Raw genomic sequence first — 23,680 nt, 5'->3', positions numbered from 1 at the left:
AGAAACATGGATCTAATCCGTTGCTTCTTGCACATCCCCAATGGGGACCTGGCCCGTAACCGAGGCTTATGCCCTGACTGGGAATCACACTTGTGACCTTTCAGTTTGTGGGATGACATCCAGCCCACTGAGCCACACCAGTTAGGGCTCACTATATTCAGTTTTTAAATCTACTCTTACATATCTTAACTGTATTAGATATTAAAGAAAATGGCATATTCCCCTATACTTCCTCCAGTTGTTTTAGAACTTGTACCCCCTAACTAAATTTGACAGCACTTCAAATTTTTATTTTTGGAAACTGTTGCCAGGCGGAATCAGTGTTAACCATTCAAACGGGTTTGAGCATGTCTCTTGTTTGGTTTGGAAATCCAAAGGCATCTCCTTCTCCAGATGTTCTTTTTTTAAGCTCCAGAACCACTTACTTTATCTCCCGCGAACCTCTGTGTTTCCCTGAACAGGGGATCTTATCCTTGTCATTCACTGGTGCTGCTGTAGCAATTTACAAAGAATATTGAACTATTAGGAATATATTTTATGCTTTGAAATGAATTTCTAATCTTCTCAGCCCTAGAATAAAGACATATTTCTGACCTCTTCTGATAATATGCTACAACTTAAAAAATAAAACTTCATTCTATCTACCTAGCTATTTGAGCTTTGTCTCAAAATGTGTCCACAAAGGGGCCAGAGCTACTAAGGAAAGACAGCAGTGTGTTGGGAAGTAGGCCTTGGGCTTTGCTGTGCTCTTCAAATTGAAGAACCTATCTGGTGACGTAAGCCCCTCTAATCTAGGGTAATGGGATACTCTGACAAGTTAGGAGTAAATCAGAAAACAAGCCACACCTACCTTCCAGGTATCATCTTCAGTTCTGTTGCCAGTGGTATTTGTATATTCACACTTCCCTCTGCTTGATAGTCTTTCCCTCTGCCATACCAAAGAACAAGGTGGGCAAATGTCTCTGGCTCCTCCACTCCCACATTCTTTTTTTATTTTTTTTAAGATTTTATTTATTTTTAGAGAGAGGGGGGAGGAAGGAGAAAGAGGGAGAGAAACATTGATGTGTGGTTGCCTCTTGTGTGCCCCGCACTGGGGACCTGGCCTGCAACCCAGTGCTGAGTGGGAATCAAATCAGCAACACTTTGGTTTGCAGGCCCGCACTCAGTCCACTTAGCTACGCCAGCCAGGGCCACCCCCACATTGTTAAACTAAACAGTACATATTTCTTAGTATGGAGGGAAATGAGTATGGATGGTAATGGTATAAGAGAAACAGTGAGCTAAAGCTGGTGGCAAGAGAGTAGTAAGCTTAGGGATAGACCTTCTCTTTAAGATTACGGCTCTGGAATCCTGAGAAGTCTCTGACCACAATGACATACATTGCACATCGTGTTTGTTCGCAAATTCTGTGAGAGGCTCTGGAGACGTAGGCTGGCCGCCTGAGCCATAGCCTCATGGACATGCCATTCTGATCAACTTCCGCATGAGGCACAACTTTCCATGTAAAGTAAGAAGAAGATCAGGGCCCTCGAGTGTGACCAAATAAGGTCCTCCCTGAGGCCAGGCCTGCACAGCTGATACGGGAAAGATGAGTCCGTACCAGATGAAGGTAGTGAAACTGAACAAGGGAGGAGGAAAACCCCCAAACAAAATCTGAAGACGACAACCTGTGGAAGGCAGCAAAGCCTGGGTGTGAAGTGGGGGAAATGAGGCTGGACTTAGTCTTCCCCCCCCAAACAGCAGTATAACTGATTGGCTGTTCCTTTAACACTCAGAAACTACGTAAGTGTTGTGCGTATTCACAATAAAGTCCGTGACAAATTGCAACATTGATGATTATGAAATACCAAAGGAAAGGTTTATTAGACAAGGTGTTTTTTGTCTTTCAAAAATTTTTCTTTTGATTTAAATAGTTCATAACATTCAATGTTTTCCCTCATTTTTATCCTTGGTGCTGTAACAGTGACAGTCACTGCCGGCAGTGGCATAGGGTGGCTTCCTTGGACAGATTCCGCAGGCCTGCATTTGTGGCAGGAAACAGATTTTGTCAACAAAGGGAATCATTCTTCCTCTTGACTGGGCCAGTTTGTCTATTTTTCTTTTATTTTAAAACAATTGGGTTATTTCTTTGGAAGACTGCTCCTATACCATCAAGGAAGAAAGATTTGCTAAAATTTTAGAAATCCCGGTAGCTATTAATTCAATGATACTATTTGACCAGGACAGGGCTCCTTTTAAAAAGAAAAGAAACTTAATTGAAATAACATATAGCCATTGTAAGTGTACAGCTTGATAAATTTTTGCAAACTGTGTAAACATTTAAATGAAGATCCAGAATACAAGAAGACTCCTTGTGTTTTTTGAAGGGGCACTACCCCAGACTCAGGAATAACCTCTATCTGACTTTAAACACCATAGATTAATGTTTAGGGAAAGAAAGAGAAGGAGGGAAACATGAACGTGTGTTTGTCTCTCACATGCCCCGCACTGGGGACCTGGCCTACAACCCAGGCATGTGCCCTGGCTGGGAATTAAACCAGCAACTCCCTGCTTCCAGGCCTGCACTCAATTCACTGAGCCACACCCGCCAGGGCTAATTCCTTTTTAATGTAGTCTTTTTTCTCACATTCCCTCTGGGAGGCAGCATGACAGAATGACTAAGAACTGTTTAGGCAGGAGTCCTGACCAGTTAACAGCTATGCAGCCAGGCCAGATTTCTTACCTTGTTAAGCTTTGGTTTTCCCATCTATAAAATGGAGACAGTGGAAGTAGCTTTCTCACTGTGTTGGGAAGATCAAATGAAATAAATATATGCAAGAGCAACTTGGCACAAAGTAAATGCTGAGGGGTCTGTCTGGCTGCCTCCTTCTTGGTCTGTCAGCCTTGTTGTTTTCCAGAGATATTACTTCTTATCTATTTTTCCCTTGTTCTGGAGCATTTTCTTTCAGCTAGATGTAATGTGATATTTTTGTTGTGTTGAAAAAAGTTTTATGTCCTCTCTTTTTAATGTACAAAATGGGTGAGGGAAATCCCCCCCCCACCTCTGTCAGTGGGGGAGATTACTGAGATGATAGTGGGGAGTCCTTGCCTCCTCTCCCTTCTCTCTGCAGCAGCACCAAGGCCTTGAGCAATTCCTTTCACTCCTTTGGGCCCTGGGGTCTTATCTATAAAGGTAAGGGTCTAGATTAAGTGGACTATGAGGCCCTAGTCTAACTCTAATTGTTTCTCTGAGAAGATGCTGATTCCTCGCTAAATTATACATGCCATGAAGGGACACGTCTGTTTGGCCTACCATCACACCCCCCAGCACCTCCAGGGTGCCTGGCCCATAGGAGATGTTCAGCAAATGAGTGACTGAAATCTTGGCAAGGAAGGTGGTTCATATTCACCAAGAGTTGTTGTCACAGCACCTCTGACTTTATGGGCCCTTCTTCTGTAACTCTGAACTGTGCCTCTTCTGGGTCTCTTTCATCAGTAAACTCAATATTTCTAATTGTAGAAAATGTTCATCAATGCAGATGTCAACTTTTTTAGCATTTCTTTTAAAATTTAGGAATTTAGACCTCATGAATTTCTTAGGAGTTCATGACCCTTTCTCAATTTCAGTTTCTGGCCGTGCGGTATAATCCTAGGTCTCTGTCGTCATATAGTAAGTCGCCTGTGCGGAGGTAAATACTCTGTTTTTGAAAGCACAGTGTATAATTACACAGCGTCATAGCACCGTCTGCAAGGTGCTGTGCCATTTTCTTTATTTCTCAAGGCAGCATCACACACCTCATTTTCCGAAGGAGAGAAGACTAAAACCAAGGAGCATTTGGGTTTCTGCATTCCCACTTTAAACATACATCACTGTCTTTGACTCAGACATGCCGGAGTCAGGCTCCTTCACACACCCTCTGGCCCAGCAGGCCCTTCGGAGAGCTGAGCCTTCTTTCCCACCACGCACAGGGTCCCTAATGGCTTTCCTACCAGTGATCTGTGAAACTTCCAATTCTCATTCCTGCTGTGCTCCATTCCCTTCTTTCTCATTTAAATGGCTCTTCCTGGGGAAGAAATATGTATGACTAACATTGTGCCTAGCCCTGTAGGCTAGATGTGGTTAAGAATTAATTGGAAATACAATCCATTTAGTCACCTACTGTCTTAGTCCAAGACTGGACTAAGGTTGCTATAACAAAATGGCTTAGGTGGGGTGGCTTATAAAAAACAAATTTACTTCTCATAGTTGTAGAGGCTGGAAGTCTGAGATCAGGGTGCAGGCATGGCCGAGTGAGGGCTCTCTTCTGGGTCTCAGACTCTAGCTGGCGTCCCCCATGGCTCTGCCCTGATTTCCTCGTTGCCTTCCCAGGTTCCCTCACCTTGTGATACCATCAGTCGGGCATTAGGACTTCAGCGGGTGGGTGTGGGGGAACACAAACACTCAGAATGTAGCTCTCGTCAGCTATTTCTTGAATTGCTCCTTATGTAGAGAACATAAGATTCCAGGTCTAAGACAGTTTGGGGGTCACAGGAGTTACATAATTTAGAGCTGAAATGGTGAGGTACACGCTAAGAGTACTGGGGAGATTTAAAGAAATCAAGGCATCAGAATTGCGATCCTCATATCACTGTCCCTGAAGCCATTATAAAGTTTTTCTTTTCAGGCAGCTTTGGTGTTAGTCTCATCAGCAGAACTGGTAGTTTTTCTAATAATATTATGAAAACGTCAAGGCATTTCTAAAACCTGAAATGAGAAAATTAAATAATACCATAATTGTTTGCTTTCTAAACTTAAGTAAAACAGTAATTATAAGTTATTTTGTTTAGATAAAGTAAGGAAAGTAGACTTTTCAAGGACAGGGAACCTTTGTTTACACTGAGACATAATCCCCTTTACTTACTATTTTGCCAAAACTTTTATGGCGGAAGATTGGTAAGATTTTAAGAGGCAGAGACAAAGGGGCAGGCAGCGCTGAGAACCACCAGAATCTCCTCTGCATCAGGGAAGCGGTTTTCCATGTCAAGTTGTCTGACTCTCCCTTCTCGTTTACTAACATTTTAACAACAACAGGCTTAGCCATTTTCTGTGTCTGAATGTCTGAAAACATTTGATAACAATTGAGACTTGGCTGCTGTGATGTCACCATCAAAAAATCATGAGAGAGGCTCTAATGACTTCTAAATATAATCTGCCAGTTCTGAACTTAATTTCATGTATTCAGGAATAGCAGTTGGCATTATGTAGGAAAGAATTATGAAAACCTATCCTTTCCAGTCAGGCACTGGCAGGACTTTGCTGTATAAACTTGTCATCTGTGATAGACTCATTGATCTCATTTGTTCCTTCTGAGACCAGAATTCGGGGTTGGAGGGGGCACTGGAAAACCTGCCGACCTGAGGATTGTTCAGTCTTACCAGACCGAAAAGGGATGGTTGTTTAGCCCTAAGTCTACCCAGTTTAATCACTGAGAATTAACCAAGCTCCTGGAAATATTTTAGGAGTAAACATTGAGTCAAACAAAATTTTAGCGGGTTACCGGGGCACTGACTGTGGTTGCTATTTAATGAGACCTTTGATACACTGGACAGTGACTGGCACAAAAGCTTAACTCATTCTCCCCCGCCGCCCCCAAAATAGCTGGACAAAGTAGCAATTCTAATCTAGAACCAGAAGAAAACAGCCTTGTTAGTGCAGCATCTTTAGAGATTGCCCTACTTTGGGTAAAATGCCCCTTCTAAAATGAGTTAGCTCCTAGGTAAGACAGAAAAGGCAAACCTGGTTTGGTTTGGCCACCGTACGTAAGTCACCTTGATCTGAAAAACTCTTGTTCCTGTGCCCTTTCAGAAGCACGTAGGGAATATGCAGCTGGCTCCCAAACATAAGGCAGCAGCTCCGCATGCTATTCCAGCAATGTAGGAAAAGCGATTGGCACCATCCATGAAAAGATTGGTTATAAAAACCTGCCCTTCCTGGTTGGTCACTAAGAAAGGCAGACATGAACACAAAGGTTTCCAGGGCATTCCCTGTATATATGTAGCTTTTCCTAGTTTGTGGCTTAGTTCTTTGTTGTATTCTTTGGCTTTTAAACTTTTTGAAATGCCCCTAAAGTAGAGTGTCTCTTCCTTAGACCTGATATTCAGAGTTGCTTGAGAAAGGACTTTTAAAAAGTCATGTGTTCAGTTTGTAAATATGCCTCTATAATATGAAATGTATTTGCCAGAGGAATTTCAAGCTTTTTGATAAGCAAATGTGTAATGTCTCCCAATATATTTTTGGCTGTTTATTCCTTTGGGGATACAAAATTCTTCATGCCTGCAATTCTTGTTTTTTTATGACACTGCATGGGGGGGGGGCGGGAGACCATCACCTGCAGGATTTTTAAGGATTTCAGAACCTCTGGGAAGCAGACTAATGCCAAAGAAATTTGGGGAAAAGACTTGGCTGATGAAAGTGTCAGATGATGGATGGTTTCTGAGTTTACAGAGCATTTCATTGGTTTGAGGTAGAAGGCTCTGTGTTTAAGTGTTTGACTTTCTCTGGCTTGTGGCCTGACACGAGTTCCCAGAACAATTAGCCCATTCCAGGGTTTGCAGAAGGAAGCATTGTGCTCCCTGTTAATTGGCCATCCTCGCTGTGTTCCTCCCTCGCCCCTCTTCTCATTTCAGTGGTGCTTCATGCCCCACCGCCAACCAAGATCAAGCGGGAGCTGCACAGCCCCTCCTCCGAGCTGTCATCCTGTAGCCACGAGCAGGCCCTCGGTGCTAACTATGGAGAAAAGTGCCTCTACAACTATTGGTAAGTGGAGCTGGAAAAGGCTGACCAGAAAGTAGCCTTCGAGCTGTTTCAAATATTACTCAGCAAGTCACCCAAGGCAGCACACTGCATATTTCCCGGCAGTGTAGTCCTCTAGGCATAGGCTGGTTCAGATGGGGCCTTTGGGCTGAGTGTGAAGGCCAAAACTGTTAAACCGCACTGGGGGGTGTGGGGACTGAGTTGATGGGATACTGAGCCCCACTACGGGAAAAAGCCTTGAGTACTGGGATATTTGATCTGTGGCTTCGAGGGAGGGAATATGTACTGCTTCATGTCTATCATATGTTAATGTGAACTTTAAGCACCAAAGAAGTAATCTTCGAATCAGAATATATGAAAAAGCCCTGATGCTTGTGCCCTTTACTTAAGAATATCCAGGCCCCAGGAATGAAGCTTTAATTTTAAATCACTCTTTGCTCTAGAAGTTAAACATAGATCTGCCTGAAAGGGGGGAGGAGAAGAGTTGTTAATTCAAGCGATGTTACAGCAGAAATTTCTCTTGAACAAAGATTCTGACTAATTTCTGGGAACCCTGGAATACTTGGGAGAGGGGCTAGAAAACTGCCAACGCATAAATTCTCCCCCGTCCATCCACCTCTACGCACACATACGTGGAGAACTCTGTTGGAAGTGGGGAGGAAGCAAACCGGAAGCAGAGGCTAAAATTATCTTTGAGAAGAATCACTAGAAGTGTTAAATAAGTCCCTGTGACGCAGTGTGTTTGTCACTTTTCAGAGGTACAAATATTCCCTCAGGGCTGCCAGCAATTTAACTATGTTAATGCTGTCATTTCCTGGCAACGAGGTCTGCTACATTCTGCTGGACCTGGTGACCAAGCTAATGGTTTCATTGCAGCTTAATGGTTCCTTCTCTTTTTCTGTTTACAGTGCCTATGATAGGAAGCCTCCCTCTGGGTTCAAGCCATTAACCCCTCCTACCACCCCCCTGTCACCCACCCATCAGAATTCCCTATTTCCCCCACCTCAGGCAACTCTGCCCACCTCCGTGCACCCTGCTGCAGCTGGCCCAGTGCAAGGTGTGGGCCCCGCCCCCACCCCTCATTCGCTTCCAGACCCCGGACCACAGCCGCAAACTTTTGCGGTCCCCCGGCCACCACATCAGCCCCTGCAGATGCCAAAGATGATGCCTGAAAACCAGTATCCTTCGGAACAGAGGTGGGTGCTGATCTGGGCTTCCTTTGCCCCTCCCCATTTCCTCATGGGCAGAGGGGAAGCAGTTAGTCATATTTACCAGGTAACTGTAAAGTTCTCATTCCACAGAGGCATCTTGTGAGGTAAGACTAATAGTAATGTGAATATGATCTATTTATATACATCACCCTGTTCCTGAGGTACTTCAAATGGTTTGTAGACATTATGACATCCTTATCACGTAGGAATGGGGAGCTGATTGGTACTGTGACCCCATTACACAGCTAGGGAGAGAGCGACTTTCCCAGAATGCAGTCTGTTGACCCTCACTTGGAGAGATTTCCTGACTCCTTACTGGATACTGGAATTGAACCTTGGTTCATGCCACCCATAAATACTGTATTAACACTTTACTTACATATTAGGGAAGATTGCTGAATTATAGGAGGTACTATTACTGATCTGATTTTAACAGATTTTAGCAGTTGGAGATTAACTAAGGACCTTATTTATTTATTTATAACTGTGTACTTTTGAGAGAGAAATCTCCCGGTTTCACTGCAGGTAGTTCTACATTTCTAATAAGGAAATTAAAGCACCAGGACTGACTGGTCCAGAGTCATTTATTCATCAAACGAGCTAATGTGTGAAGGGAACCTACTATGCCAACACCAAACTTGGGTCCCATTCTTCTAAGCCTGTCATCTGCTGTGTTCTAGTGGATGCTTGTGGCCTTCCATTACATAGGGTGTTTGGGGGCTTTTTTACTTCAAGTCTCTCTGGGATAAGAACATAATGTAGGCACATAGCTGTCAGTTATGTTGCCAAGGGCTGCAAGATGGTGGCCATTGCATTTCCTTTCTATTTTTCTTGCTCTGCACTGGTTGGGTGTGAGGGCAAGAGGCAAGAGAGGAAGAATGTTTGCATACACTTTCCCCAGGCCTGGTCCAACCCAAATGCCTCCCAGTATTTACTGAGAGGTCACTTTCTTTATTTCTAGATGAAATGCAGAAAAACATTAGCACTCTTAATCTGGTTCTAATCCCCTTACCCCCTTGCTGTGAATGTTGCCATAAAGAACTACATAATTAGGCTGGTTAGTGTTGATTCCCTAGAGCGGCTACATGCCACTAACACCAATGATACATAGAACCCAAGGGGTGAGCGTCTACTGGGGGCTGGCTCACTAGTGGGCCTCTATTTGACAGAGAGCTCATCCAAAAGATGCGGCCACCACTGAGCTTTTGCCCATTATTACCTTGTTAACAGCCTTGCACTTTTTCAGGAGAATTCAGAAATTTGGATTTTCATGTAAAAATTCCAGGTTGCCATTTTTAAAGTTGGCAAGTAATTCAAATTAAAAACAACAGTGACACTTTGCAGACTAAACAAAACCTCTCTGTGGGCAAAATTACCCTGCAGGCCTGCCAGCTTGTAAAGTCGGGCCTGGATGCCATTTTTATTCCAATAGTTTTTTGATTTTGTGTTTTTAAACAGCATCCTCCTGATTTTCTGCAGGGATTATTAATTGATGGGGAGGGGTGGAGTGGGGCATATATTCAGCATTTCAGATACTTAGTAAACTTTGTGTTGGTTATACCATGTGTAAAGGAAAATTACTTCATGTTAAGTCTCTTTTATTTTTACAGTCATACACTGTTTAACCACAGATACGGTCTGAGAAATTTGTTGTTAGGCGATTTTGTCATTGTGCTAACATCACGAGCGCACTTACTTACACGAACCTAGATGCTGTAGCCTGCTGTGCACCAAGGCATTGTGGTGTGTAGCCTGTCACTCCTGTACTACAAACCTGAACTGCATGTTATTCTACCGAATACTGTGGGCAATGGTAACAAGATGGCATTTATGTATATGAACATCTAAACTTCGACAAGGTGCAGTAAAAATAAGGTATATAAGATAAAAAATGGTGTATCTGCCTGGGCACTTACCCTGAGTAGCCCTTGCAGGGTTGGGAGTTGCTGGGCGGGGGGGGGTCAGTGAGTGAGTGGTGGGTGAAGGCGAAGACCGGGGACACTGCTGCACACTACACACTATACTGTAGACTTGAGAAACGCTCTGCACTTAGGCTGCACTAAACTTATAAAACAACGTGAGATTAAATCAAGCACAGGAGCAACGATGCAATCAAGAGGCACAGTAAACATGGGATGTATGAAGCTGCTGCTGGTGTTAACATGGCATCTGTTCACAACAAATTTGGCTTTTTTTATAAGTGGAAAGAGTGCACTCTAAAATAAGGGCAAAAAAGTATAGTAAATACATAAACCAGGAACAGTTGTTTATTGTTTTCAAATGTTCTACAATGTACATAATTGCATGTGCTATACTGTCATCCGACTTGCAGCACAGTCAGTTTGTTGGCACCAGCATCACCACAACATGTGAATAATATGTTGCACTGTCACGTGACAATGGCCACACCATCAATAGATGATAGAAATCTTTTAGCTTCATTTTAATCTTGCATAATCACCATCTTTTGTGTGGTCACTACATTATTGATGGAAACCATTATGCGTCCGATGACTGTATTTCCCCCTCAATCCCTGTTTCTTAGATGATTATGTCAGTGGTTAACTGAACTGGAAAGAAATACCCTAATTCTCTGCTGGAGGTTATTTGCCCTGAGGTGGGCCTGGCAGACAGGGATCCTAACTCTCCACAGTAAAGTAGGTTTATCTCCAGGATACACAGCCTCCTCTCAAAAGGAAGAGGTTTGATCCCAGAGATTTATGAGTTTCTGTCCTCAGGTATCCGAGGAGAAAGAGGCAGGAACCAAAAAGTAGGTATTTCTTTTTGGAGGTGATTCCTCCCTGAAACTTGTCTGTCCATCTTGGACATCCTTCCTCTCACCCTCTGCCATTACAATGATGGCCAAGTCTAACATAAAAAGACTTCACACACACTGGGATGGTACAGAGATCCTTGAGAGACTTGGGGGGAAGGCTGAAGTCCTGAATGGATAAATAAAAACAACACGAGAGCGATTAGGTTTATACATTAGAGCACTGCAGCCTCACAAGTTAGGAGTGTACAGGAGTTCCCACGGGACTTACTAAAAATGCAGATTTCTTGCTGCACCCCACAGGTGGATTTGGTGGGTCTGGAACAAGGACTGGATATATTATTGTCACACTCTGAGAAATCATGATCCAGCCGTTTCTTTCAACCCCATCCCTACTCCAGCCCACGTACTTTTTTGTTTTTTTTAAGTAACAAGTACTCAGTACTCTGAATTCTACTCTTATTGCCCTTGTCTATTACTAATGAGATAATGTGATCTCTGTGTGGTGCAAAATACATTTTTAAAAAACAACATGACTTTGCTTATAGATACTGGATAGCTCACAGAAAATGAGACAAACTGAAAACCCTATTCTGATTTTGTAAAAGTAATAGTAATTACAGCCATGTGTGATAACAAGCTTAATAATCCCTTGCTTAATAACCTTTATGCCTGCCTGAAAGCAGGGTAGATTACTCTAGTTAGTAACTGTAGTTTGTTCTTTACTAATTTTTTGTTTAAATTAGAGGGGATATTACTTGAAAAACTAACCTCCTCAACAAAAATATATAGTATTTTGTGGGATAGAAGGAAATACAGTCTCTTTTCAGCCTTTTAACAGCTCTGTAAACAAGACAGTGAAAAAAACCCATTTTATAGTTAAGAAAATCAGGCCTAGAGCAGCTAAAGGACCTCCTAAAATGTCACGTAGCCAAAAGAAGGGTCCTATATTTTGAAACCAAAACGTTAATTTAGGCCGTCCATATGTTTTGGTTATGACTGGGGGGAGGGCGTAGCTAACATTCACTTATGTCTATTGAGTAAGTGACCTTGAGAAATCATTGAACTTTATCCATTTCTTTACCTCTTAAACTACCAGAATGTTAGCCATCTCTCAAAGCATAGAATCCTACTAAGTTCCTTCATTGCTTAACTAAACGCGCGCTGCACCACATCTGTTTTGTTCCGCTCACGGAGTGCCTTGCTGCTTCAGTTGAGGAGGGTAAACCCTTTGAGGTTTAAAAATGATGATTTAGGCCCCCTTTCTTAGACCACATTTAGCCCAGTATCTTACTTGTCTTCATTATGTGTTTTGACAAAGTGATAGTAGTTTGCTAAGATTATACTTTGAACAACTTAAATATAATCTGGTCAAAAGTACATTCTTAATGTTTTATACAATCTTAGTATATAATTCTTCACAACTCAAAATTTATTTTTAGAAGATAAATACTTGTTTACAAGCATGATTTATATTCATGATTTCCTCTCAAGGAGGGGGAAAAACATGTAATTTGGCATGTTGGGACATGTTCCATTTATCCTTAAAGACCACAGCTGCTTCTTGAAGAGGAGTGCTTTCCATCCAGCCATCCCAATCTCGCAGGCTTTTCATCGTGCTGTGCGTGTTTGCGTGGGCTCATTGGTGGAGCTCAGAAAATATTCTTACATAATGCCCCTTGTACTGGCCAGATGTGTTTTTGCCTCCTACTGTACCCTCTCTCATTACATCTTGGGTCTCCACAAGTCGACTGAAGAGGGTGCACTAAGAAATTTATCATCTAAGATTTTTGGAATATACTGCTTTCTGCTCACTTGGTATTGAGAGGCAAAAATTCAAGAAAAGACAAAATTTTAAAAAATACTGTTGCAGGTGGAAAAATCCTCTGCTTCCTGGTACACCCTGAGGGCATTAGTATTGTAATAGGCTGTCCTGCCAAAATTGATAGTCAGCATATGGTGCCCCAGAATCAGCTAGAAAGAATCAGGCATCTTCTGAAGGAGCGAATGGCCTAACCTGCTTATGTTCTCCCTCATTGATTATGATCAAAGCTTCGAAGCTTAAAAGGGTGAGCTTGTCTTCTGAAATTGTGATTTAGTAGATCATTCTGTAAAGATACTAGATAGATTAAGAGAGTTAATAAATTCAAGTTTTTCTCTTGTTTCTCCTTCCTCCCTTAAAGTCTATCCCTGATAAATCGCTGTTCATTTTTTATTTTGTAGCTTTTAGAGAGGGAAGAACTTGACTGTGAGTCACATTTGCATCCTGGTCTGGGATGAAGTGAATGCGTCTGATGCATCTTTTCTCCATGCACTCTTGTTAATAGCACATACTAGGTATGGCAGCACAAACCCACTTTGGGATCCGAAACTGAGTTTCACAGATACTTAATGGAACCTTCTTTAACAGACTCAATAATGTACTTCTAATGGTTGGAGTGAGGGTGTTCTTAGTTCTGAATCTTAAGAAAGCCTGTTTTTAGTATTTCACCATGTTTACTGTAGGGTTGTTTTTTATTTTGTTACCTTTTATTTAAGATAAAGAAATTTACTTCTATCCCTGGTTTACTGAGAGGTTTTAATATAATGGATATTGAATTTTACCAAATACCTTTTCTTTGTCTATTGAGACGATCAAAGGAATTTCCTCCTTTAATTTCTTACTGTGGAGAGTTCATTGATTTATGTGGAACCAGCCTTGTATTCTTGTGATAAACCTAACTTACCTATTATGTATTCTCTTTTGCACATTGCTGGACTTGGTTTTCCCATATATATTTAGGGCTTCTGCATCACGTAATTGAGAATAATGTATACTTTTTCTTGCATTGTCCTTGTTGGGTCTTGGCATTGAGACAATACTCATCAAATGGGTAGAGGGTGTCCTCCTTTTTATATATTCTGGAATAGTTCGTGTGAAATTGGCATTCTTTATGCCTTGAATTTTTTGGAGAATTTATCAGTAAAACCATTTAGGCCTAATATTATCTTTATGGGAAGATGTTTAATTACTGATTCAGCGTCTTTACCATTTACCATCTTATTCTGAGATTTCTATTTAGTCAAGTGAATTTAATAAATTATTTTTTCCAGGAATTTTTCCATTTTGTGAGTTTTTAAATTATCTAGCCTAAAGTTGTTTATAATGTTTTCTTCAAAAAAATCCTCTATAGCATCTGCAGTGATCCCCTTTTCGTGTTTGATAATGAGCTAGACCTTTTTTTCTCTCTTAGCCTTGGCAGACAATATCATTCGTCTTTACGACAAATTAACTTTCGCTCGTCCTCTCTATTAGATGTTTTCTATTTCATTGATTTTTGCTTTACTAAAATATCTTAGTTTTATTTTCTTTCAGTTTATTTCATTTTCTTTTTCTAACTTCTTTGGTTGGATGATTAGCTCATTAATTTACAGCTTTTTTCTTCATAATATGCATATAAACATATAACCAAATAAAACTTCTCCTAAGGCTGGGTGACCATCCATTTCGTTTTTCCCAATTCACTTATGGTTCACATCTTGTCTGGGTGTAATTGCTAATAGCCGCCCCTTTTATTCCCAAAAGTATCCTGGTTGGGACAGTCAGTTATTTCTCCCTGCCCAAATCCTGCTTAAGCTGTACCCTACACGTTCTGATTTGTGGTATTCTAAAAATTCAGTTCCAACTGCTTTCTGTTATTTCTTTCAGTCTTGAAATTCTTTAAAAATATATTTCTTAATTTCCAAACATACGAGAGTTTTCTAGTTGCCGGGACTATATGATTTTTATTTAAATGTCATCAAGAGAGTATTTAAAAACAATTATAGAAATAACTGTAGGAATGATATAGGCCAGTGGCTCCAGACTTGGACAGACAGACCTGGGATTGAATGCCAGCTCTGCTATTTCCTATCTGTCTGACCTCAGCAGGGAGTTAACTTCTCTGAGTGTTGGTTCCTTTGTCTTCCGGCTGAAAATGGAGAACAGTGGATACCATATAGTATCATTGGGTGGATTAAATGAAATCATATTGGCACAGACAAAGTAGTGATTAAATGTTAATTCTATGACATTTTGCTTTTCCAACATCACTTTTATATTTCATAAAGGAAACTATACTTAAGGAAACATCTTAAAATGATATGGATACCACAGTTCTGGAAATTGCAAGTTTTGAAAATGTAGAAAGCACTCTTTATTCCTAATCATTTTTCTTTATCATCAGACTTATTAATGTTTACACATAAAACTAATAGTTTCACTGTTTTATACTGAAACATTTTTCATCTCATATTTACATCACCTTCCTTCTTCCATATTGGAGCTTGAGAAATCAGACAAGCTTCTAAGCCTTTACAGTGTTGTCACTGAGTGTTTTATCACCGCTTAGCTGGGCCACTGTGAGTCTAAGCAGAGCTGACAGGCCTCACAGAGCCCTGAGAGCTGTTTCAGAGCTCTTTGGTGTGCTTTTAGGGGCAGTATTTGGGTTTTGTTTTGCAACGGTGTCTGGCTCTTGGTATATGGCAGGAAAAATAAACATTAATGTGAAGTTGGGTAACACATTGCCACCCAGAATATAAATCAGCATTCTCAAGCCCTGGCCGGGTGGCTCAGTTGACTGAAGTATAGTCGTGTACATCGACAGGTTGTGAGTTTGATCCCCTGTCAGGGTGCCTAGCAATCAATGGTTCTTCCTCAAGTCGATGTTTCTCTTTCTCCCTCCCCACCCCCAACCCAGCCCCACCCTCTTTCTTTTTCTCTCAAATCAATAAATATATCCTCAGATGAGGATTTAATATATATATGTAAACAATAATAAATCTCTTTTTTTTCCTGAAAAAGGAAACTAGATATTGGGTAGGCAACTAGTGAACTCAGTGTTTTGTGTGTGTGGTAATATTCTCTCCCAAATCCTTAAGACAGTTCCTTATATTTGCTTAACTTCTGAATTTGGCTCATTGTGGGCTGAGGGAGGGGGTGGTACAGTTGATGGTGATGTTTGAAGGTAATCAAAAACCTAGCAAGAGTGCTGGGCCCTGTTTCATGAATTATCTTATATAATCTTTACAACAGACTTCTGGGCAGGTGTCCTGGTTGTCCTTATTTTAGTGAGGAGGAAACTGAGGCTCAGAGCAGTTACATAACTCACCCAAGGTCACACAGCTGGTAAGTGCTAAAGATTGGATTTCAGCCTATGATGTTCTGACTTCACAGCCAGAACCTCTTACCCAGCTATGCTGCGTCTCTATTTTCTGTCTTCTCTTACCCTTAACGGAAACATGAAGTACTTGGTGTCGGTGTCTTAGCTGATCTCACGTATCATCTCTCAGCTGGCCTCCGAACTGTCACTGCTTCACCTGGCACCCACAGCCACTGTGTAGCCTTCATGGAATCCACCCTTTTCTCCTTTCTTCCTCCAAGCATTGTGTTTACTGTGTGTGTTGGCAGCAGAAACAGAAAAGGAAATGCAGAAAAAGCATCTAACGGTTTTCATAACGTAAACCAAATGTTGGTAGCGTGGGTGAGCTCTTGGGAGGAAAGGCGCTATATAAATCTGACAAATAAATAAATAACTGGTTCTTTAAATAAACTGGCACTGAAAAAGCCTTAATCTGTAACGTATTGAATTTAGGCTCCCTCAGTAGTCAGAAGTCTCCTTTTGCTCATCAACTGTGAGCTCACTGTGGCCCCGAGTTCTGTTGGGAAATGAGTGCCGGGTGGGGATTGGAGGGCGTGAGGGAGGGGGAAGAGGTTTGTTAGGGACCAGGCTGCTCTTCCACTGAAAAATGATTGTCTGCCTCAGTAAACAACAGGCATCTTTGTCATAACTGTATTGTGTATACAACACATTCTTAGACACTTCAAAAGGACTGCGGGCAGGGCAAGGGAGTTCAAATGAAGGTCAGTGAGTAAAGTTCATAGAATATATTTTGAGGAAAAGAACTGAATTGCTTTACTAATCTCTGCAAATAAAAGCCATTATCAGCAGCAAGCTTTGCTTCCTGATATGTTGGGTTTGTGACCTACCCTCAAGATCCTCTTCACCAGTTCTACTCCCTCAAAACAAACCAAAACAGAACAGTCCCAATTATAGAATCTGTCTGTGGCTCTCAGGCCCCTAAGTTTCAGGAATCCTCAAAGTTACACTGGGGGGATGGGAGGAGGGTGCTGGCGGGTGCCCATAATGAAGTGCCTTTTCCTGAAGGGGCTGTACCAGGACAGCTCTAGAGTTTCATTCTGGAAGATGAGAAGATGAGCACTGAGCGGAAGCGAGCGATAGGGCCTGCCAGCTGCAGGGGCTCTGGTTACAGAACTGATGCTCTGTGTCATCTCCAGCCATCAAAGGGAGTGATGTGTGGAGGTCACCTTTGAAGGTGCTAAGATGGTGGCAGAGGGGAAAGTTAGAGGACAGGGCCCTTATGACTGGTCACTCCTGCTAGTGTAAGCTTTGGGTACTCGATAAAATAAGGCCTTCAGCATATCTTCATCTTTCTTCTTGGCCCAGTGCTTCAAAATTTTCTTCAAAAATTGAGGTCTTCTGCGTGCTGCTGGTGCCTCTATTTAAATGTCAGTTTCTAACCCTGAGTTTCAGTTTTACACTTCTTCAAAGACTAAACAAGTTTTTTCTTAAATAACAGCAACCTAGAAATCTCATTCCTATGAATGAAGTTCCACTGTAATGCATCCAGTACCTCGGCTTGAGGCTCTGAACCCAGTCAGCCTTAAATAGTTTTTAAAACTTATTTAATACATTGGTCAGGTAGATTCTGATGCTTTTAGTGTCTGTACCCTGATCTAAACGGTGCTTTATCTGCACCCAATCTCTGCAGTTTAAGATTTTAAACCTCGACATCCTGAAATCTGTTGGCCACCTGTTGCCACAGATTGATTCAAATCAAGCTATTAATAGGATTCAAGCTAAAAGTAGAGTAAGACCTTACTATTATAGGATTATGTTATTGATTTTAAAATCTTACTGAAATTAGTTCTAAATCCTTTACTTTTCCCCAAAAAAACCTTGGCTTGTATTTTTCTACCTCAGGGCATGTATTTACAAATGCTTTTCTTTATACACACAGATTAGTGCCTTATGCATGTTTCATGAGCTGAAGCCTCACACTGAGGGTTACCCTAACTCCTGCACCCACTCTCCTGACATCTGCCCCAGTCCGTCAGTGATTACAGCTGTGTCAGAAACCTTCTGTAGACGTGATTTTATTTTCATCATTGCAGCAGCATTTGTATGGATAATACATCCCATGTTACAGATGAGGAAACTGAAACCAAGACAGTTTGCCCTCCATCTCCTCCCCAGTACGTGGCTTCCCTCAGGACCTCAGGCTGTCCCGTCACCACTCTGCCTTCCCAACGGGGCAGGGGCAAGGGCACTCATCTGGGTTTCTCTGACTGCTAAAGGATGTTAATGGTACTCATTAAGTAACAGTAACAAAAGGCTTTTATTATTCTCTCTTATTATAAAACAGTGCATGTTTATTAAACTGTTGATGAGCAAAAAAAGAAAATCACCGAAAATTATCACCACCATTTAAGTGAAATCTTTCCAGGATTTTATATAACACCATAAATAATTGTTTTTTATTTCTGTAAAAATTTGATGCTCTGCATTCTTGCACAGCCTGCCTTAATATATCAATTACCTTTGCAGGTCCTTACAGATTTGTATATGGCATCATATCTGATGATTCAATGAAATGGCTATATTAACACATTCTTAACCAGTTCCCTGTTACACATTTGCACTGGTGACCATCTTTGTAGTTTTATCTAATCATATCTATGACTTCAGTGTTTTTTTATGTGCCAGACACAGATTTATTAAGTGCCTGCTTATCCTCTTTCCTCATGATTACTAATGAAGTTGAACTTTTGTTCATTTCTGACTGTCCGTGTTCCTTTTTTGGTGATTTTCTCAATTTATGTCCGTTAATCATTTTTCTGTTGGGATGTCACCTTTGTTGATTTTTTTAAAGCCCTTTATGTCAACAATAATATTAACATTGCTGTAAGAGACTTTTTTCACAATTAGTTTAATTTGGGGGGTTTGTTTCTGGTATTTTTCTGTTATACATCTTTCCCCATTTGTTGTTTCTCTGTTGGTTTCATTTCTGTTGTTTTTTTGATATATAGACATTTATAGAATGAGGTATGTCTATATTTGTCTTGATGATTTCTGCTGTTGGTGTGATATATAAGAAGGATTTTTTCTCCAAGGTTATATGTTTTCATGTATATCACTTTACTGTCATGATTTCATATTAAGTCTTTATTCCATATGAAATTTCTTTAAGTGTATTGTATAAAAGAGCAGTTCAACCTTTCCCTCCACTGATTTGAAATGCCTACCTTAACAAATAGTGAATTTCAGAATATATTTGACAGTTTTTTGACTTTCCATTCAATTCTTTTGCATGTCTATCTTTCACTTCTTGTACTCCTGTTTTAATTATTGTGGCTTTATAATATTTGTCAGTATCAAATATATCATTGTTTCCTTTAAAAAAATATTTAATCTTTCAAATAAAATTTGAGGGTCATTTTGTCAAGTTGTTTGGGAAGGCATTGCTTTTATAAAATAATACATTGAATCAACAGCTTCAAAGTCCTAAATATTTTCTTAAATTAGACTTCTCTATTATTCCTCTGAAAACAGGTTTCAGTTTTATTCCTAAATGGCATACACATTTACTAACTATTCCTAGGGACTCTTTATTTTTGATTGTTATAGATGAGATTCTTTAAACTGCATTTCTAACTGGTTAATTTGTACTCTTGGTCTTTAAAATTTTATCTACAAGTGAAAGAATGAATGCAATAGTGAACAAACATATATCTCTATGTTAGGGCCATTTGCAAGTAATGCTTTTATATGTTTCAGATATATAATGCTGACCCAATACACAGACAGATGGTGTATGAAACAAATGTGTGTGGAAAGTAAGAGGCTACCGTTGTATTGCTCTGACTGTTTTTTGCCTGTCTCTGACTCAAGAGGTTTGAAATGTGTGATATAATTTTGGAAAGTGGATAGAATATTCAGAAATAAGTATTTTTTTAAAAAAATAAGTATTAACAAGTACTTTGCAAATAATTTCATTAATCTGAACATCTAATCCTTAATGCTAAATTATAGTAGGTATTAAGTGATGTTCCTAATTAAACAACATAACTCTTTCTTTTCTTCTTGCAGATTTCAGAGACAACTGTCTGAACCCTGCCACCCCCTTCCCTCCTCAGTCAGGAGTTCCTGGAGATAACCGCCCCAGTTACCACCGGCAAATGTCAGAACCGATTGTCCCTGCTGCTCCCCCACCCCCTCAGGGATTCAAACAGGAATACCATGACCCACTCTATGAACATGGGGTCCCAGGCATGCCAGGGCCCCCCCAGCACATGGGTTTCAGTCACCAATGGGAATCAAGCAGGAGCCCCGGGATTACTGCGTTGATTTCAGGTTAGTATGAGGCCATGCCATTTCTTTCTTCATTTTCTCATTCATCTTTCTGGGCATTACTGAATGTCTTCTACATACAGGACTTTGGGGACAGTTTTTTAAAATTTACCCTCATAGAACTTAAGAGCTAATAAAGCAGACATGTTTATGCATAGCTGAATACAAAAGAAAACATAAAAGCCATGCAGATGGTAGGAAATGCAGGAGGCATTCAGAAGTGGTGCAGAGTACACCTCTGAGGCCATGCCTAGAGATTGCTGAGGGTCCAGTCCTGGTGATGCTCTTTGTAAGACCCTGTAAGATCTTAGGGTCACAGCCACAGGGAATGTTAGTTTTGCATTTTAGTCCTGCTTCTAGTTCCATGGCTTCTTTTTGAATACAACAGACTCATAAACTTTCAGTGTAAGAATGAGGAAGACAGCCCACATGTGGGATGGGATTCTTTCTATTTTTGAAATGAGTGATGTTCCAAGAAGCACCTAGTATGTCATAGCTCTATAGGGTGCTGGGTGTGCCATGGAAAAGGTGTCCTGTGATTGCCTCTTGAGATTTGCTGCTCTATTGCATTGCTTAGATCTGGGAAATTCCTGTGTCCTTCAGCAGCTGCTGGTGTACACAGGGAGAGTAACACATTTAGAGCTCCTATATTATTTGGTTATGGGTTCCTGTCTAGAACCTTGGGCATGTCAAGAGTTTAAGCTGTACTTGGGGGTTCTCCTGTTCCCTTTCCCCCACACATACATTCATTCACTGACTACATATCTTATAGGCCAGGCTTATTAAATGAGATCGTTAGGGGAAAGGCAAGTTGGGTTTGCAGCTTGCACATTTAGAAACTTTCCTCTTCATTTTCCTTCTTCAGACTTTTTTTTTTTTTTTTTTGCAGTTGGTTCTAAAGAAATTAAAGGGTGGTGGGTAGGTTTTCAGCCTTCCCTGGGCATGCTTTTCTTGAAGATCCTAGGGAAGGGCGAGACAGTATGTACTTGAATAGCTTTGCAAATAGACTAGGATATAGAATTTATTCTCAGCTTTTTGTGAGATAATACATAGGTTGCTAAATTCAGGCAGAAATTGGTTATGGGAAAGGCTGGGGAGGTAAGCAGAAGGGAGACATCTGTTGCTTTATGATAGAAAAAATTACCAAGTGTAGGAATTGATAGCTTGTAAAATTTCCACTGGCATCCCTTCTGAAGGCTTTGATGTATTATTCTCAGAAGCAGGCATTGACCAGCAGCATTATTCCTTTGGGATTGGCGTTTAGTCTGTCCCAGTGAGTTTTTTACTCTGCCCCACTCCCTTACAGCCACGCACTCAGCAGATGTTACCATATCTGTAATTCTTTGATCTGAGTGGTGTTCCTGGTGTGTAGGCCTGTCCTATATGGGCACAACTCAACTTGAGAACATGATGCCAGCAGAAGAGATCCCTTATGCATGGGTTTCATTCTAACAGTTCCAGCATGGTGAAAATGTACTTGCCAAACCCACTCCTGCCAGTACTTTGTCCTAGCTTCATAGCTTCAGATCCCCCCTAATCTCTTTAGCCTAAAAATACCTTTACCTCTTGCAGAAGAATTGGATGTGACCGTCAGCTATAAAGAAGAGCAAATTGGGAAGATCTAAAGTGACCCTCCTCTCCCTCCAAACCCTAAAGCCCCAGAGTCATTATAGGCAGAAGGCCAAGGTGGCCTTTTATAAAGCCAGTTTCTTATACCATTAACTCTCTCACTAGGTTTGGTGTTAAACTAATTTCTAAAATGAGCAAGTTGTTAGAGTGAGGCCTCATTTTTTCTCAGTTCTCTTGATTAGAAGAGTCCTATTTTCAGATAGTGGGTTATATAGTGTTTTCCATGTTGCTTATTAAGGTGGTACCTCTTTCCTAGGACAAGCCAAAAAGACATGACTTTGGAGTGGGAAAGGGTTTTCGGGCTTTACTGCAGAGCTGCAGTTCAACTGGTGTGCTGATTCACCTGCAGAAACTATTGATGAGAGTGTATGTGTCTGTATTTCTCTTTCAGAAGTGCCTAACTGCCAGTCGTCCTACATGAGAGGGGGTATTTCTCCAGCAGCCATGAAAGTAAGTAGCTTTTTTAAAAACGTGCATTCAGGGAAGCTGAAAATTGCTCAGTTTTCTAGGCTGAGATTTGAGATCATAGGCTAAACCTTCCTTAGCTCATAAATATGAGAGCTAATTGATCATCATCTTCAGTTACTTTGCTCACAGGGTTTGAGGCACGCTCCTGAGCACTGTAAGGGCCACCATCATTTTCAATGGCAGTGACCCTAACTTTCCATAACAACCTAGAGTAGTGATTCTCCCATGGCATCAGCTTCACCTGGAATTTGTTAGAAGTGCAAGTCTCAGGACTCACCCCAGACCTCCTGAATAAGAAGCTCCCAGCAGTCCGTTGTTTTGACAAGCCAGGTGATCGGATGCACTCAGGTCTCAGAACTACTGTAGAGAGTCTCAGCTTAGGCTCTACATCAGAATCATCTGGGGAGCTTTTAAAACATTTGGTGTCCAGGCGTCACCCAGAGCAATTAAATCAGAAATTCTGGGGGGGGACCCAGGGGTTAGTAGTTTCTGAAGCTCCTCACGCGATTCTAAGGTGCATCCAAAACTGACAACCGCTGTTCTCTAGAGTTTTTAGAGGGAGGTTGAAAAAACTTCAGCACTAGGAAGTATTGGTTGGTTTTTGGAAGTGATTTGTATTATTCTCAGAAGCAGGCATTGGTTCACAAGTGTGGTTCCAATGAGTAGCTGCTTCTCACCGACTTGGTCATGGGGAGGCCAGGTGTTGTTGCCCTGAGCACTGGGGGTATTCTGAGTGAGTGTCCAGCCCGGGGAAGGAAGGACTGTCTCCTGGACTGCTGGCTGTGATCGGTGCAGCTGTGTGGGGCTCTCTTCCAGGTTCCTGAATGTTTCTACAGAAGCGGTTCGTGTCTGCAGCAGGCAAACTAAGAGGGAGTGGGGGAAAAGAGGGAAGAAAACGTTTTGCATAATTACAACATTTAGAAAGGAGCATGCTCTTAGAAATATTTTTAGTAAGCCATTGGGCTGCTTACTACACACAGTATTTGGCGAGTTTGTGTGTTCTTTTCCACCACTCTTTCCCATTATTTCCCTGCCCCCACTCACAGAAATTCATTTCAAGAGACCTGAGTTCTTACTTATTCTATCTTGACATGGTTTTTCTCTCCGTGTATAGGCTTGACCACAGATGCCAGTGAAACAGTTAGAGAAACAAGTGTTTCTGATTGGTATCTGTGATTACCAAGATAGCCGTCTTGCATTAGCGTTCACCTGGAATCTTTGCGTACTGTTTTGAATCTCTCATTTCTACTTTGCTCCTTGAACAGGTCCTTCCTTCCTGCCACCTTTATTTGAGTGATTAGATAGTTGTGGCCACAACTGATGTAACTCCTGGCTCAAATTCAACTGACTTAAATTTCACTTAAACCAACCAGCATCG

At 41.2% G+C, this 23,680-nt stretch overlaps 1 protein-coding gene across 1 annotated transcript in view; it reads left to right on the top strand.

Moving 5' to 3' along the window:
• The window catches only part of ETV5 (ETS variant transcription factor 5), a 55,735-nt gene that overhangs the window by 18,750 nt on the left and 13,305 nt on the right, over nucleotides 1-23,680 (top strand). The window contains 7 exon segments of the mRNA XM_028504434.2: nucleotides 6,646-6,775; nucleotides 7,681-7,968; nucleotides 19,945-19,975; nucleotides 19,977-20,135; nucleotides 20,138-20,208; nucleotides 22,200-22,255; nucleotides 22,258-22,284. Of these exon segments, the coding sequence (XP_028360235.1) occupies nucleotides 6,646-6,775; nucleotides 7,681-7,968; nucleotides 19,945-19,975; nucleotides 19,977-20,135; nucleotides 20,138-20,208; nucleotides 22,200-22,255; nucleotides 22,258-22,284 (762 nt within the window).

Source organism: Phyllostomus discolor, chromosome 2 (assembly GCF_004126475.2).
Source record: "Phyllostomus discolor isolate MPI-MPIP mPhyDis1 chromosome 2, mPhyDis1.pri.v3, whole genome shotgun sequence".
Lineage (NCBI taxonomy): Eukaryota > Metazoa > Chordata > Mammalia > Chiroptera > Phyllostomidae > Phyllostomus > Phyllostomus discolor.
Note: the sequence above shows the minus strand (reverse complement) of the source record. Positions and strands in the feature narration are given on the sequence as shown.